Genomic DNA, 16,303 nt, shown 5'->3' with positions numbered 1-16,303 from the left:
CCATTGCTTGCTTGTTAAAATTAAAAGCAATAAAGAGATTATATTTATATATATATATATATATATATATATATATATATATATACATATGTACGTACATATTTATTTTTATTTATATATATATATATATATATATATATATATATATAAATATATACACACACATGCATATATATACTTTTATTTTGTATATTTTATATATTATATGTGTATTTGTTTCACTTCTGCACTTTTGCACCTGTTAATGATATTTAAATGCTGGTTTTAATAGTGTCTTTAAGATTGTTTTTTAAGACTGTATTTCATTAATATTCATGAATTTAGGGAGGTCCTTCTTAGTGAATGTGATGGGATTAGTGTATTATTTAATGTATGCTCTTGCAGAATGTATTTATTAGTGTTTCTATGGATTGGCTCTTATCTGATTAAGTTAAGAAGGTTCTTGATGAAAGCGCTTATCTATTTATTTTGGTTTAATAAGTGTTTTACTACTCGCAAAGTGCTTTGCGGTCATTTACTACAAGGATTCACTTGAGCTGTTGATGTGCGATTCCAGAGGTGCCGACTGTATTGATGTGCCTTTTTCTCAGTTGAAGTCTGCAAGATGCACTCTTTTTCTTCCTGTAATTTTGGTCTTAACACATTTCAGTTGCTTCTTGTGTTGTAGCCTGTAGTCTGCATCCTGTATAATCACATTTAGCAAATAACATGGAATACGAATTGAAATAACTGGTTGACATAGGCAGGGGGGCTTAAGCCTTCCAGCTTTCAGTTAAAAAGCACTGATTTCAGAGTGCAAAGTGAAGCACTTGGTGTAGAGATGGTGCTACATGGGTTGAGGATATTTGCTAGGGTCTGGACCTGTTCTTCACTGGTGACGACAGTACTGGAGAAGTAGAGGCCAGTGTGTGGTGTGTAACATTGATCACACCACTGTGGCTTGTGATCTGGAGGTGAGCAACAGAAGCTGAAGAACTTGGATTTTAATCTGACAGGATTGCAAAAGGCAGTCTGGAATAAAGATTGAGGGCTCAGAAAGGATGAGGAGCCAAGTGGATACGTACAGTTTAGAGTACAGAAGACTGAGACAGCATCAGTAAAAGAAAGAAAGAAATGTAGTTGTAAGAGACAGCAGTCTAGACTCAAGAAGACTGTGACAGGAGGTTGGCGGAAAAGATAAGGATCTTTGGGTAAGGTCTCAAATTGATTAGGGTAATGCACTATAGACCGACAGAAAACAGAAATTGTTGTGTATGGGGGGGTCTGATCCTGTTGAGCTCTGTAAACGATGAGTGCCACAGGGCTTGGTTTCGGGTTTCTTCTAAACCACATTTGAGTGCAGTGTAACAGGATGAGTTAACAGAACTGATCTGCTTGCTTATGACGTAAGAAATGGCCCAATCATCCGGAATGAGGCTTTGACCTTTATTAAGAAGGTATAAAACTGGTGTGGTGGGCATGTAGCTGACATTTAGGATTTAATGTGAAGAAGTACAGAGTTGCGCAATTTTGGAGAGGATGATGTTGTCTTTTGGCTTTTCCTGGTTAGGGGTCGCCACAGTGGAACTCCGGTCTGCTAATGATTGGCAGTAGATTTTTAACGAACGCCGTGGTGCCAGCTCGACGTTCAACCTTCAACTAAGGCACGCCCATTTACGCATTTCTTTCGAACGCCCACCCAACCGTGGGGAGGACATGCAGACTCCACACAGAAGGCACTCCAGCCGAGAATCGGAACGGGAGAACCTCTTGCTGTGAGGCAGCAACGCTACCGCTGCACCACCGTATAGTGCTAAAATGCAAAGTAGTGGGAATGGCCTTAAACAAATTTTGTGTATTTTCATTTTTTTAAGGTGAAACTATCATGACATCTAAACTTAGTCATACAGTGCAGTTATTTGTGAGTGTGATGGAAACTAATGGGATGCTGTTTTTTATGGGGAGGAATTAATTTCAGAGAAAGATGATGTCACTCATACTTCGCAATCCACTTTTTAAATTTTTTTTATTTTAAATCTATGTGCAGATTGCATAATCTTGTATATGTATAAATTAAATTCAGATATTTAAAGCTATGAGTAATTCCTAGTCTTGTATTCTCAACATATTTCTGATTATTCTTTTTCCTAGAATTAAAAAAATCATGAATTTACTTTTGAACACATTTATTTTCAAATCATAGTTTTTCGTATTATTTTCTGATTTTTCTGTTTGCTCATACAGTTTATAACAGCTAAGTGCAATTAGTTAAACCAAAGGGTTCACACAGACAAACCATTAAGTAAAAGCAAAAAAAAAAAAAAAAAAAGTGAAAATAATTAACAATTTTCAGTGTCTGATACCATAAACCTCCTGCAGTTAAAGCCCATGGAATATATACAAACGACCCATTAAGGCTATCAAGTATTTCAGCTACATGGCTTCTGAATGCCCAAGATATAATTTGCATAGCATGCTTTCGGGCAGTGCATAGATCCTACTTCAAGAAAGTCTTTGTTTTTTGTGGAGTATTATTCTAAGGCTTTGTTTATCTAAACTATAAAAAGCCACAGTGATGTGGTACAGCCTTACTCTTCTCCCTCGTTGAGGATTTCTGGCAGTCAGACTATTTCCCTTACAGCCTTAATACAAGACAAGCAGGGTAGGCCTGCATCCAGCCAAGTGCTGTCCAAGTGGCTGGCTAGTTCTAAGAGGCAGCCACCTGGTCCAAGTGGCTTTCTAGTTCTAAGAGGCAGCCACCTGGAGTACTGTGTACACCCTTTCCATGCTGGATATCCAGTCCAGAAGTAGGGCTGGTGCCATTGCCGTCTTGCATGGCATGCTGTTATATTGCCAACTCAGTAGGATTGCTTAGAGCTGTAGTACTGTTCCTGTGAGTATGGAGTCCTACTGTGGCAGTGACCTTGACACTGAACATAGTATGCTTGTTTGAGTACATTTTAGTTCACCATAACAGTAGGTGGTTGACAATTGCTGCAGTATGTGCTATAACCTGCACTTGCACTGTTTTCTTTTGTTACTTGCATTCTTTCTATTGCTGTGGGTAGTCTGGAGGTGGAGGAGCGAGTGAGAACTATAAACCTTCATTGTAAAATAAGACCTATACCACTGCTGTTGACTTTCTTATTCGTGTAATCATTGGAAGTGGTCGGTATTTATTTTTTCTCACACAGCTGACCATTGGCTCACTGCTGTATATCTCCTTGATCAGCAGGTGTGCCTGTCCTTCCTGTCTTTACTAGATTTGCTCCATGTAGGATTGGAGCCATTGAGGAGATTGAGGTGTCCAGGGACAGTATTACGGTGCCGTAGAAGGAGTATTTTTGACTTTATTTCCCAGACCCTGTGCTCTACTAGTAGCACCCTGAGGGTGGGAAGTACAGTGGTCCTGGGCAAGGGAGGAGTCCCACCCTGGTCTGTCAGTTTCCAAAATCTTTCGAAGTCTTAACAGGCAGGTTTCCACCTCTGGCTCAACTCTCATTCTGCATTAGTGATCCTTCTAGTTAATATTATCTGCTCTGATGTTACAACTGTGGCTTATATTCATATTGTTATTCTGGGTCAAGGCTTCCAGGAAAGAGACTTCAAGGATTTACTTCTATGAACCTAATTCCTGAATAATGGAGTGGTCATGTTTGCTGGGAAGGGGTTAGAGAGGTCTGGGGTTAGCTTTGTTAGTTTCACATTGTAGTGGTAAGATTAAAAAGCATGATCAATATATTTTTTTTTAGCTTAGGATCTAGTTGCATGACAAGACAAAATACATTCATAAGCAGCTTGTGGACTGGTAAAGAGTAAATAGCAAAAAGAAAAAAGGGAAATCTTGACCAGTTAGAAGTTAGGAGGTAAGTTATGATGCTTTGGTGGGAGGAAGTGGTGAAAGGTGCTACAAGCTGTCAAATAATTGTTTGTGTGTGTGCTTTCCCCAGGAACAGGGCATAATGGAGTCTATATTGGGGAGGATGCAAGGATGCTACAGTGTTTAGTTCCGGGCTGAGGATGGCTGCGTGCACTTTCTGGCTATAGAATTTTGCCAGGGACTGGCCATTTATTAGTCTTGTCTGAAGGAGTTGATGGGTGTCCAGTAGCCTCATTTTACCATCAATCTATAAAGGAACGTTGTCCCTCTTCATCTCCGCTCTTTTCTTATTATCTGATCTGCAGCCCAAGTTGCTAGTTGAACACTGTTTGGCGGCATTTTCTTATTTTCTTTTATTATTCTTTCTTTTGCGATCTTAAAATAGCAGCTAGTCAAAACATTAATTAAATAAACAAAGGCATGCTTTTTCTCAGATTTTGTAGTTTTGAAACCGCAGTAATTCATTAGTGAGATTCTGCATACACAAGACAAAGAAACATATTCTTGCACTGGAGAAAATTTGTGTTTCCTGCCTTACCAACCTATAAATGTAATGTTGAAGGTTGTTGTGATGAACTGCGATATTGATAAAAAATGTTAATTGTTACTGTCATCTCTATTCCCACTTTGATTATCTGAGTAGTAGAGAATTTTAATATACTCGTATGCATTCATTTGGAATGTAAACCTTGAATGAGATTACCCCTCCATCCATAGAATTGATGTTGCATTGAATTCCCAAAGCAGAGTTTGGTCAGCTAACTTTTCATTCACTGGGAACTGAAAGTCACGCTTGAGCTTGCAGAGCATTCTTAGCAGTTCAGCTTGTGGTGCAGCAATAGGCATGCCATAACTGCTGATTGTTCATTATGGGATAGGTGCGTAGCAAAAGATTGAGGAGGCACATTTTACCAGTGAGAAATGTTTGCATAAGACAGGTGAACATCAGACTGTCGTGTATTGATTAGCATTACCGGATCTGTTTTTGCTAACAGATGGAGTAGTGGGAAGAGAGGTTTTTGGCTTCTGTTTTAACTGATCCTCAAAATGAGCGCTTCTCCTCTCAAGTCTGCTCTTCAGGGTTAGCACTGTGGCTTAAAAGGGTAAAATCCGGACTGTGACCCATCAGACCAAGGTTCATTTACTGTCCTGGGTGCTAGAGGAACTGGCTGGGAAGAAAGAGACAAAAGGAAGAATGACTAGGCAGTGACCACTCTTCTATCTTTGAGGGTTGAAGGGCTGAGAGCTGCAGGCCCTGAATGTGGACTTCATCTAGAGTCCCTTGTGAGACCAGATTTATGCCTATTGCATGCCATTCTGTTGGATGTACTGGACATGGTCAGTGGAACTGTATGGGCTGTATAGTAAATCTTCCAGTTCATCAAAGATAAATGAGAACACCACTCCTGCTGCTTACTCCCAAAGGACTAGGAGGAACGAATGGACCACAAGGCTGTCACCTGCACTGGTGACCAGCACATTTGTTGGGTGAGGGGGAGGAGGCTTGATGGAAGCGTATTCTGCATAACCGTTATAAAAGGAGAAGATTTTGCCTATTGTGGTGTCTCTTGGCTTATTTGTAGGGAAACTATTCCAATGTAAGTCATAGATTTTGTGGGGTGGTGAGAGAAGAATGGAGGGGCAGAGGCTACTCAGTTCTCATGGTGGGAAGGGGAGAGGCAAATGCCTAGAAATATACACTCAGTTTGAGCTCCACTGGGAAGACTGGAGAGGCACCCAAGGAATTTGTCTTGACAGTGGTGGAGGGAATACTTCTGTAGGCTTGTTTCTCAAAAGTTGAGTGGCAGTCCCATGCAACACATTGGACACTTCAACCACAAAGTCATCACTGGATGCATGCAAGAAACCCGTAGAGCTTAAAGTTAATATGTGGTATCTCACAAGAGTGATGGCATTGCTGCAGGGATGCTGTCACCTTGCCCCATCAGGGGGAATGAATGTCTCAGTAGATTAGGTAGGGTGGAGGCTTGACTTTCAGAATTGGGATAGAACAATGAATAAATAAAAATGAATGCATGTATGTAGGTGAACTAGTATATTGTGATTTAGAAACAGAGATGTCAAATTGTGAAACTTGAGAACCAGAAATCTGGATTTCATTACCCATGGATGTTCATTCTTGGACTTGCTGCTTTTCTGTTATTTGTAGTGCTTGGAAATTGGATAGACCTGCTCATCTGTTCATCTGGCCTGCCTTTCAAAGCTTACACAATTTTCATTTTTTTTTTTGTACTCATTTAATGTGTTTTGCTGTACAAAGCGATCTGTCTGTCTGTCAGGTATTGCCCAGGTTACTTTTGGAGCATTGTCATAAGTGTCTAGTTTGGAAATATTTTCTTCTTTTAGTATTTTTGCTTATTTTGCTGCACTGTTGTGTACTGTATTGAATTTGGTCTTTTTCTACTGTGATGTTTGGGAAGCTTTTCAAGACCAGTGATGCCCCTTAAAAGCATCTTTAGCAAAGTACCTACAGGAGGCAGATTCGACTTAATGTCTATCAGCTTTATTGCCTTTTCTGCTTAATTAGAAGCCATCAGGTGTCTTGCAAACACTGTACTATTTTTGACAGGAATACTTTTATGTGTAGAACCTGCAGTCTCCTGACTTTTCTTGAGCATAAACACGTTTTTCTTTAGGCAAGGGGACATTTAGCCCTTTCGCCATAGCAGAACCTTCCAATAATGGCATAAAATAAAACACCCGAAGAAGATGTAAGCCTAAATTATTTCATATCTAGTGGCTCAGAGGCTTTAATGGCTTCAGTTCTGTAAGGACTTTGTGCCAGCTCCATTGAGATGCAGGCTTGTCATTCTCTAGTTTGGCATCTGTTTCTTCTGCTTCACAGACTGTAGTCAATTACAGTTGCGTAAGAATCTCACGCTTTAGACAGGCCTTGATAAAAATGATTACTTTGTCTCAAACAGATGCTGGTTCCCAGGCATCCACAGAAGACTAGCCCAATGTATGTTTCAGTAGGTGTTGCTCTGCATCCCTTACTTTCTTTGGGTAAGGGTTGAATAATAATGGCAGCTTGTGATCTGTACCCTGGTGCATGCCCTAGCTTTTTGTGGGTACAGGAGATTCACTGAAGAATGTGTGGCATCATGAAAGAATGCAAGTGCTGTCTTCTGGCTTTTCTTTATCTACTGATCTGATGCTTCCATTGAGTAATTCCTCCGTATATTTACATCTTTGTGCCATAGTTTATATGTTTATAGAGACAGAGGATTTTGTTTTGGTGTTATGTATCTTGTACTATAGTTTACATGATTTCACATGGGTAAATACTTGTTTTATAGTTTAGCTTGTATGTTTTCACGTAGATAGGATATAGTTTTGTACATGACTTTATTATAAATAATGGTATCTGTTATTTACTGTAATCAGTATGCAACACACAGATTTGTTTTCAATGATGTAAACTGCTTAAACATTATCCCATCTCTTAATTATGTATAGTTGTACAGTTTTCTTTCTGTGCACATTCATGCCTAGCATGATGTTTGTTTTATTTATATATGATCAGTTTTGCAATATGTACATTTTACTGCCATTACTGTGTATTTCATTTGCTTTATGATCCAAGTTTTATCCAAAAGGGGCCATTGGACCAGTTATCTACCTTGTTAACAGATGTATAATTAAATAAGGTCAATGGTGGTTGTGGTTGACGACATATTTTCCCAAGTGATACTCTGGAAGTTAAGGTGAAACAAAAAGGTTTCAGTTTTTGGTTTGTGTGCTGCCTTTTGAGTGCCTTATAAACTTTTTAAAACATACTGTACATTTGTTTTGCAGACTGCAGCAGTCCAGATAGTTCGTCACTAAGCTCTCCTCAGCACCACCGAACAGCAACTTACTCTCCTCCACTCTGCCATCCTTCTTCCATGATTGAAACGGGAATGGCATCGTCGGTGAATTCACCAATCAGCAACCTGGGATCTCCATTTCCAGTCATCAGTTCCTCCATGGGGTCCCCTGGTATTCCATCAACCCCCACCATGGCATATGGTCCGGTCAGCAGTCCTCAGGTAAGTCCTCCAGGATTGTGTAGTTGTTTGCTTTGGGTGGATTAAACTAAAAAAGCTGTCCATGTTACAGATCTATAATGATGTGAACCAGTGCTACAGCTCTGATGCTTTGTTGTTCTCGAGGGTCTTTTTTTTTTTATTTTTCCTTTTCATTAACTCGCCTGTGTCAGTTACACATCTGCCTAATGTGATAGTGTTCAATCTCGCCGTTTGTTCTTACACATGGGTTCGGAGCCGATCCTCTGCTCCGTGTCGGCCGCTTGCAAGCTCTGCATCGAGAAGAAGCTCGAGACAATCTAATACCCACAATCCCCCTCTGCCTTTACCTCAGATCTAGTTTGCCGCTGCTGCATCGCTGGGAGCTAGCTCGAGCATCTTGAGATAAGATATAACTTTATTTTTGTTATATTTTAGAGAAAGTTTGTTCTAAAAGTACCTTTTGGTATACTTAGTGTATGTGTGTGTGTAGGTAGAATTTCTCGGTACCGTTAAGTTTGTTTAACTGGTTAGAGTTTTTCGGGGCCTACCACCCCTTCTTAAATTTGACAACCGGACTGACATATACATCGGATTTGACCTTTTTCTACTGGATTTGTCTCTTATACTGGACTTGACTTTTTTCTTTCCTGTAAAATGTCTGAGAAAATTAAATCAGGCTTTAAACGTTGTCAGTGTGGCCAAAAAATGTCAGTTACTGACAACCATAGTTCCTGTGTCTACTGCCTTGGCCCTCTCCACTTACATGAGGACTGTTCAATTTGTCACTCTTTTAGTGGGAGGGTCATGACAGATAGGCGCAGGAAACTCATGGACAGAGGGTTATTAAAACCTTCCTTTCAGGAGGCTCTGGATGCTTCATACCAGGCATCCAAATCCTCGAAGGAATCGAAGACGTCGGAGCCCAAGTCATCGGCTCCGAGCTCTTCGAGTAAAGTTAGATCACCGGTTCCACAGACTTCGGGGCCGAGTGTTCAACTGGTGTCTGTTCCTGAGCCCCGAGTCTTGGAACCGGTGATGGAGCTCCCTCCATCGACTTTATTGAGGTCGGCTCCGTCTTCAGTTCCTTCGACCCGTTCTTCTTCTAAGCTCTCCGATATCGATGTGGATCGTGTGGTGCAGAAGTTATTGGAGCATTCGGCCCTATCCAAACTTATTTCAGTTTCCACCCAGTTGGTGTCGAAACTTGAAGGCCTCCCATTGTCTCCATCCATTCCTCCTCCGAGACCTGTCCAGTCTTTGGAGCCGGAGGAGGTTGATCTTCTGATTGTGGAGCCCTCGGGTCCAGAACCGTCCTTTTCTCGGTCTGTTCCTCTCACCTCGACTCCGTCGGACCCGGTACCGGAGTCTCGGAGCCGACGATCTGTCCTTGGTTCCGGGCCGAGAGTCGAACCGACGTTTCGGTTCCGACTCTCCCCCTCGGGGCCTCGGCGCGGATCGATTCGGCTCCGTCCTCGGGTTGATGCCTTCGGTGCCTGTTTCGGGATTCTTCCCATTTCTTCGAACCGGGAGATTCTTCGACTCGGGACCCGGGGCTTCGATCTAATGAGGAAGGTGTTGTCTACCCAGACAACCACATCAGTAGAAGCAACCTCTCCTCCCCATAAAGGGCGTTATCCTCCTCTGCACCCACGGCCACATCCAAGCGTCGAGCACGGTGTCTCAGCCACCCCTGGAGGGTGCCCCCTCTTCCTCGGAGGCTTCTTGGATGCTCCCCGAAGAAGTCCCTAGGAAAAGATTGTGTAAGAGGAGACACTTGGATTCTCCACAAGAATCCTTGACATCCGATACTGACTTAGATGAGTCAGAAGGGTCCCCTAAGTCACCTTCAGAAGATGTCTCTTTTTCTGACATATTGGAGATCCTGAAACAGAGAGGTGACTGGCAGTCCCTCCCCCCTTCTGAGGATGAGTCAGTCCTGCTGAAGGCATTCGGTGCTCACCCTTCTTCCTCCTGGGTCACTCTGCCCTTCGATGAATTAATGGAACTTATTGCTCGAAGGGCGTGGGAGGCTCCTGACACAGTGGAACCAGTCCCAAGGAAACCCAATAAATATATCACTGCACCCCAGGACAAGACTTACCTAACAAAAGGAGTTCCAGTGGACGCTATGGTGGTGGCAGCGGCCACGAAAAAGGAGATGTCGGAATCTTCCTCATCTGTCCATCCCCCTAATAAAGATTCTAGGACTATGGACAGGTATGGGAAGCGCATTTTTAGTTCAGCGGCTTTTTCCATGCGATCCCTGAACTATTTGACCCACTTTACACGACTACAGAGGGATCTAGTCAAAGAGTTGGGAGATACCCTCCAGGGTACTATGGATGCTGCTGTCTCAGAGAAAGTGACAGTGCAACTTAATACCCTTACATCCATTGTGAACTCGTCCATGAGGCTGATCTCTTACGCAGGCGAGAGTAGGGCAGCAGCTTCAGCGATTGCTCTTCGCAGACAATCCTGGATGCGCTTATGTTCATTTGCGGAAGCCTTCAAGTCTTCCTTTACTAACGCCCCATTTGACGGTGCCACTCTCTTTGGCCCCAAAGTAAAGGAGACCCTTACCCGGTGTGAGCAGGAGGGAAAGACTCTGTCTGCTGTCGGAGTCCGTTTTTCCACCCCAACCAGACCGTACCCCAAAGGGCAACGTGGTGGAAAAATGTGGTTTCAAAACCCCAAGGATCTTTCCCAGGCACACAGGGGGATGCCCCTTCTAGAGGCAGAGGAGGGGCAGAGGTGGAAGACGCCGCCCTGGCGGCAGAGGGTCCGCAGAATCAAGGTGACAGGGATACACTCCCTGGTAAACCTTTCCAGCACTCCTGAGAGGAGGCCCGACTGTCCTGCTCTGGAGGCAGTCGGGGGTCGCCTAGCTTTATACCCTCAGGCCTGGCAAAACATAACTACAGACAAGTGGGTAAAAGCGTGGTTACCAGAGGTTACAATATACCTTTTCTATCCCATCCCATTCCAAAGAAAAGACTCCCAGATGTACTGCCCCATCTGCGAGAGCCAGCAGCTATAGAAATTTCAAAGCTGCTAGAAAAGAGTCATCCAACCAGTCCCAGCGGACCAGAAAGGATTCGGGACTTACTCAAGGTTCTTTTTAGTTCCAAAGAAAACAGGGGACTGGAGGCCCATTCTGGACCTAAGCGACCTCAATACCTTCGTCAAGAAAGAAAAGTTCCGAATGGTCACGCTTCAATCGATCCTTCCATTCTTACAGAAGGGCGACTGGATGTGCTCAATAGATCTGAAGGATGCATACTACCACATCAAAATGGCCAGGGCATCCAGAGATCATTTGCGCTTCCGGCTGGGTGCCAGTCACTTTCAATTTCGAGCCCTGCCCTTTGGTCTGACCTCAGCCCCCAGGGTCTTCACCAAATGCATGGCAGTGGTAGCGTCTCACTTGAGACGCCAAGGATTCCAGGTGTTTCCGTATCTGGACGACTGGCTCCTTTCTGCCACCACCCAGCGTCAACTAGTACAGGCCAGAGACTATACTCTTCAACTGTGTATTCACCTAGGAATTTCCGTAAACTTCGGAAAATCCTTACTACAGTCATCACAGAGTATCTTATTCATAGGAGCGGAAGTAAATACACATCAGTTAATTCTAAGACTTCCTCCAGAAAGGATACTTTCACTTCAGACTCGCATACGTCTTCTTCTCTTGTCCAGGAAATCCCCAGCAAAACTGGTACTGAAGGTTTTAGGACTCATGTCAGCTTCTCTTATTGCAATACCCTTGGGAAGACTGCACATGAGAGTCCTACAATGGCTACTGTTTGCACAATGGTCGTTCCAACAACTACCTCTAACTCACGAGATTCTTATAACGGACACATGCAAAACACACCTAAACTGGTGGCTTCAAACGTGCAACCTTTCCAAGGGGAGACCATTTGTGCTACCCACGCCTACAGTTACGGTGACCACGGACGCTTCCCTGATAGGGTGGGGGGGCATCTTTCAGGGACAGACAGTCCAAGGCGAATGGACCAATTTAGAGTACGATCTGCACATCAATGTTCTAGAGTTGAGGGCAGTGTTTCTAGCGTTGCAACACTTTGCTCCCCTTCTTCCTCTGGGAACTATTGCAGTTCAGACGGACAACATGTCGGTAGTCTGGTACATAAACAAGCAGGGAACCAAGTCCTATCAGCTATGCAGAGAGGCCATGAGAATCTGGCAATGGGCGGAGTCCACGGGTCGCTTTCTGATAGCAACGCACATCCCGGGGTCATCCAACGTCATAGCCGACAGGCTGAGCAGAGCAATTCTGTTACCGCACGAGTGGTCCCTAAAACAGTCAGTTGCGAAAAAGATTTTTCGCACGTGGGGCCAGCCTTCCTGCGATCTGTTTGCTTCTCCAATGAACGCCAAATGCAGGAGCTACTTTGCCCTATTACCCTCCAGGGGAAGTCCCCAGGGACGCACTGATTCACGATTGGCCCCCGGGACTCCTGTACGCATTTCCTCCCTTCCCCCTGATATCAAAGTTTCTCCAGAAAGCCAAAAACCTACACAGGACAATAATCCTCATTGCCCCATTCTGGCCTCGTCAAATTTGGTTCCCCTTCCTGATGACACACTGCATCCGGGGACCCTGGATCCTGGACCCAGAGCCAGATCTACTGACTCACTCGTCAGGGGCTCCTCACCCCGCGCTCTTGTCCCTCCATCTAGCAGCTTGGCTGCTCCAATTCCCAACTTAGCCAGGTCTGATCTTCTTTCGCCTGCAGTTCAGAGTATAATAGTGGCTTCTCATAAAGCTTCCACTACCAAAACATATACTAGTAAATGGAAGCGATTTGTATTCTGGGCGAAAACACAGCAAGTGGATCCTGTTATAGCTCCTTTGAATAAAATATTAGAGTTTTTAACAGACTTGTTCCATCAGGGTGCTTCTCCTGCCACATTAAGAGTTCAATTGGCTGCCATTTCTAATTTCCATGTGGAAGAATGTGGGGCTCCTGTTATGGCCCACAGACTTTGTAAAGCCTTTTTAAAAGGAGCTTTTCATATTAGACCACCAATTAGATCTCCTACGTCACCTTGGAGTCTAAACTTATTGTTATCTAAGTTAATGTTGCCCCCCTTTGAACCAGCCTCCTCTTGCCCATTGAAATTTTTGTCATGGAAGACTCTCTTTTTGGTAGCCATTACATCCGCTAGGCGAGTATCTGAACTTCAAGCTCTCTCCATTAAGCACCCTTATTTGATCTTTCACTCTGACAGAGTTTCTCTTCGCACTAATTCATCCTTCCTTCCTAAAGTTTGTTCTATTAATAATATTAATCAGTCCATTGAATTACCCACTTTCTTCAAGAATCACTCCAATAAAATGGAGTATATGTTGCACAAATTAGATGTTCACAGACAGCTAAGGTTTTACTTGGATAGAACAAAAGATCACAGAAAAACTGATCAACTTTTTGTAGCCTTTGCTGATAATAGGAAAGGAGTAGCGGTTACCAAAAGAACTCTTTCTAAGTGGTTAACGGATTGTATCATCTATGTCTATGATTCTTCAAATCAAACTCTTTTGCACAAACCCAAAGGACATTCCACAAGGTCAGTGTCTACATCCCTGGCTCATGCAGCCCGCCTACCACTGGACGCTATTTGTGCGGCTGCTACTTGGTCTAAACCACATACATTCATTTCTCATTATAAGGTAGACAAGGTTTCTAGGGACAGGGCAACCTTTGGTTCCACTGTGCTCAAGAACGTCCTTCCGTGAGTTCCTCAGGAACAAGGAGCTAGGGACGCTACCCATGTGCAAGAACAAACGGCGAGATTGAACACTATCACATATAGAAGTTATGTCCTTACCATAACGTTCCATGTGGAGTGTTCATCTCGCCTTTGTTCTTACATTCCCACCCTCCCACCCTTAGGAAGAACGTTCAGTTTTGGTGCCTGGCCTGGGGCATCCTGCTTCTGCATTGCAGTTGTTGTATATATAGTTGACATGTATATATATGTGTATATGTGTGTATATATATATATATATATATATATATATATATATATATATATATATATATATATATATATATAGACTCTTAGTTATGTGCATATGTGATGTAAGCATGAGTGTGCTCTCTCTGACTACTGGTTTGCTTGCAAACTAGATCTGAGGTAAAGGCAGAGGGGGATTGTGGGTATTAGATTGTCTCGAGCTTCTTCTCGATGCAGAGCTTGCAAGCGGCCGACACGGAGCCGAGGATCGGCTCCGAACCCATGTGTAAGAACAAAGGCGAGATGAACACTCCACATGGAACGTTATGGTAAGGACATAACTTCTATTTTTCCACTCTGCATTTAGATAATTTAATGTTTGTCTTGAATCAGTTCAGGTAATATTTCTTATGAAGTAAACAGTATTGTTATGCACATGGTTCACAAAAAATGACTTTGTATGATTCCTGTGTGAGTAATTCCTTTATGTCATCACTGAAAAGTGTTTTTTGTCCATAGCAGTTTATGTATTCCAAAGTATTATGAGTCATAGGAGATGTCCTTCATGGATGCATCTGCAGTCAACAAAACGCGGTTGCTGTCCTGTCAGGGCAGCCCCCCCTGTACGGATTCAAAGTTCCGGGTCCGCGGCGCTGATGTCGCGACTCCACCCGGCTCTGCATCCTGCTGGACTTCGCATATAAAGCATCAGCCGATTCTTCCTTTCCTTGTGGCGTTGCTCACAGCTGTGGCGCCCGCCTGCCAGAAGCCTAGAGCAAGTGCCGGGCAGGTCGGATCCAGAGATTTCCTACCTGAAGTTACCCTTCTGCCACTCTTTTCTCTGCCAGCCGCTGCTTGGGGAAAAGTTTAATTGTGTTTTCAAAAGAACAAAAAACACCTACTAAAGATTTCACTTTACTGTCTGCTTGAAATGCACTCACTAATTTAGCAGCCCCTCTCCCAACCGCGCCCCTGCCTCTTTCAACAGAAATTTTTAGGCCAACGGATTTGGTTTGAGTTTCTTTTGTTTTTACCCTGATTTTGTTTAGGATGCCTTTTTCTCCCACTGCCCTAAAATTCCTGAAGATACATCTCATTTCATGGGTCCATTCGAAACATCCCATGAAGGGTGATCCCATGGAGGTTGTGGTTTCAAGCCCAAACAAACAAAAACTGTCAAAGCAACTGAGACTAACTTCAAAGTACAACTGACCCTCTTGGCACACCTGAAATCCCACCTATTTAATTTTAATCACCCACTCACGGTGATTCGATCCTTATCAGATACCTTAGATTATTTGATGTTACGCCTTTAGCATGGGGTGCGTGGAGCTTCCAGACTCCATGTCCATGTCCATTAAGGCACAGCCAGCCAATCAGGACAAACTAGTGCCTGCCAAATCAGGCCCTCCAGCCTCCCCAGGTCACTGCTTCTTCTAGTTCTCCAAATTTTAGAGGATCTCTAATCTCAATCCATATTGAAATTCCCCAGCCTCAGCACCCAGACTCAGGGACTCAGAGAAGGAGCCCAGAGCCTCTGAGCATCTGCCTGGTGATGTCTTCTGATTCTTCTGAGCCTGAGGCCCCTGAATCCAATTCAGCTGACTTTCATTTTGAAGAATCCATTCCCATCTTCAAGAGAAGAATCCATTCAAGCTCCTTCCCAGAAGAAGAATGCATGCCATGCTTTCGAGAACCCTGCATGCAGAGCAGAACAGGATTTTCTCCACAGGATTTTCTTACTCTTTTCTGCACCTACCACTTTCTGCAATTCTAGCTATATGGCACCTCCTCGGTCTCCTCTCTTGTGGTGACATGGTGGATGATGCTCATGATGTTTGCTCCGCCTCCAGATTCTTATGCCCTGCCCCCCGCCAAACCAGACAGATTTTAAGGCTCCCATCACTCACTTTACAACTTAGTCCCAGGGTCCTCATGCACAACCCCTAGGTCCCAGGGTCCCAAGGCAGTGAAAGGGTAAACCCTAAAAACCCTATTCCTTCTGAAAAGTAGGGTCTACAAGGTCACTAAAAGGTCTACTAGCTAGCTTTTACACCATCACAAGTAGCTAATACCAAGAGTTTGCTTCTGCACCTGATACAAGAGTGCTTAACTTACTGACTAATCTCTCTAGCTAACTAAAACATGACTATAGAATAATATGATAGGCCATATCCATTCCCAAACACCAGGTACATGAATTGAGGTCGAAATGTGGCTGGAATGGTGCAAATGGCATAGCTAAAATGAGATTTGACAGATACAGTGACAAGCAGAAGATGATCATACAGTTTGGAACAAGTTTACGTCTTAAGTGGACAAGGATGTTTTGAGATGCTCACTGCTACTGTTATGAAGTTAATGGGACATGAAAAGCAGGTTATTTGTTCAACTGAAAAAAAGAAAAAAAAAAATAAGAGCTAAGTGAAAA

At 43.4% G+C, this 16,303-nt stretch overlaps 1 protein-coding gene across 6 annotated transcripts in view; it reads left to right on the top strand.

The window, feature by feature from the left end:
• The window catches only part of RXRB (retinoid X receptor beta), a 1,081,557-nt gene that overhangs the window by 185,642 nt on the left and 879,612 nt on the right, over positions 1-16,303 (top strand). For all 6 annotated transcript variants that reach the window (XM_044083573.1, XM_044083570.1, XM_044083567.1 and 3 more), the window contains one exon: positions 7,679-7,911. In XM_044083573.1, coding sequence (XP_043939508.1) covers positions 7,768-7,911 — 144 coding nt within the window. In that variant the 5' untranslated portion in view covers positions 7,679-7,767. The remainder of the gene's footprint in view (positions 1-7,678; positions 7,912-16,303) is intronic.

The sequence above is a fragment of the Protopterus annectens genome, chromosome 9.part0, assembly GCF_019279795.1.
Source record: "Protopterus annectens isolate FY-2018-M chromosome 9.part0, PAN1.0, whole genome shotgun sequence".
Taxonomy (NCBI): Eukaryota; Metazoa; Chordata; order Ceratodontiformes; family Protopteridae; genus Protopterus; species Protopterus annectens.
The sequence above is the reverse complement of the archived record's forward strand: the minus strand, read 5'-3'. Positions and strand labels throughout refer to the sequence as shown.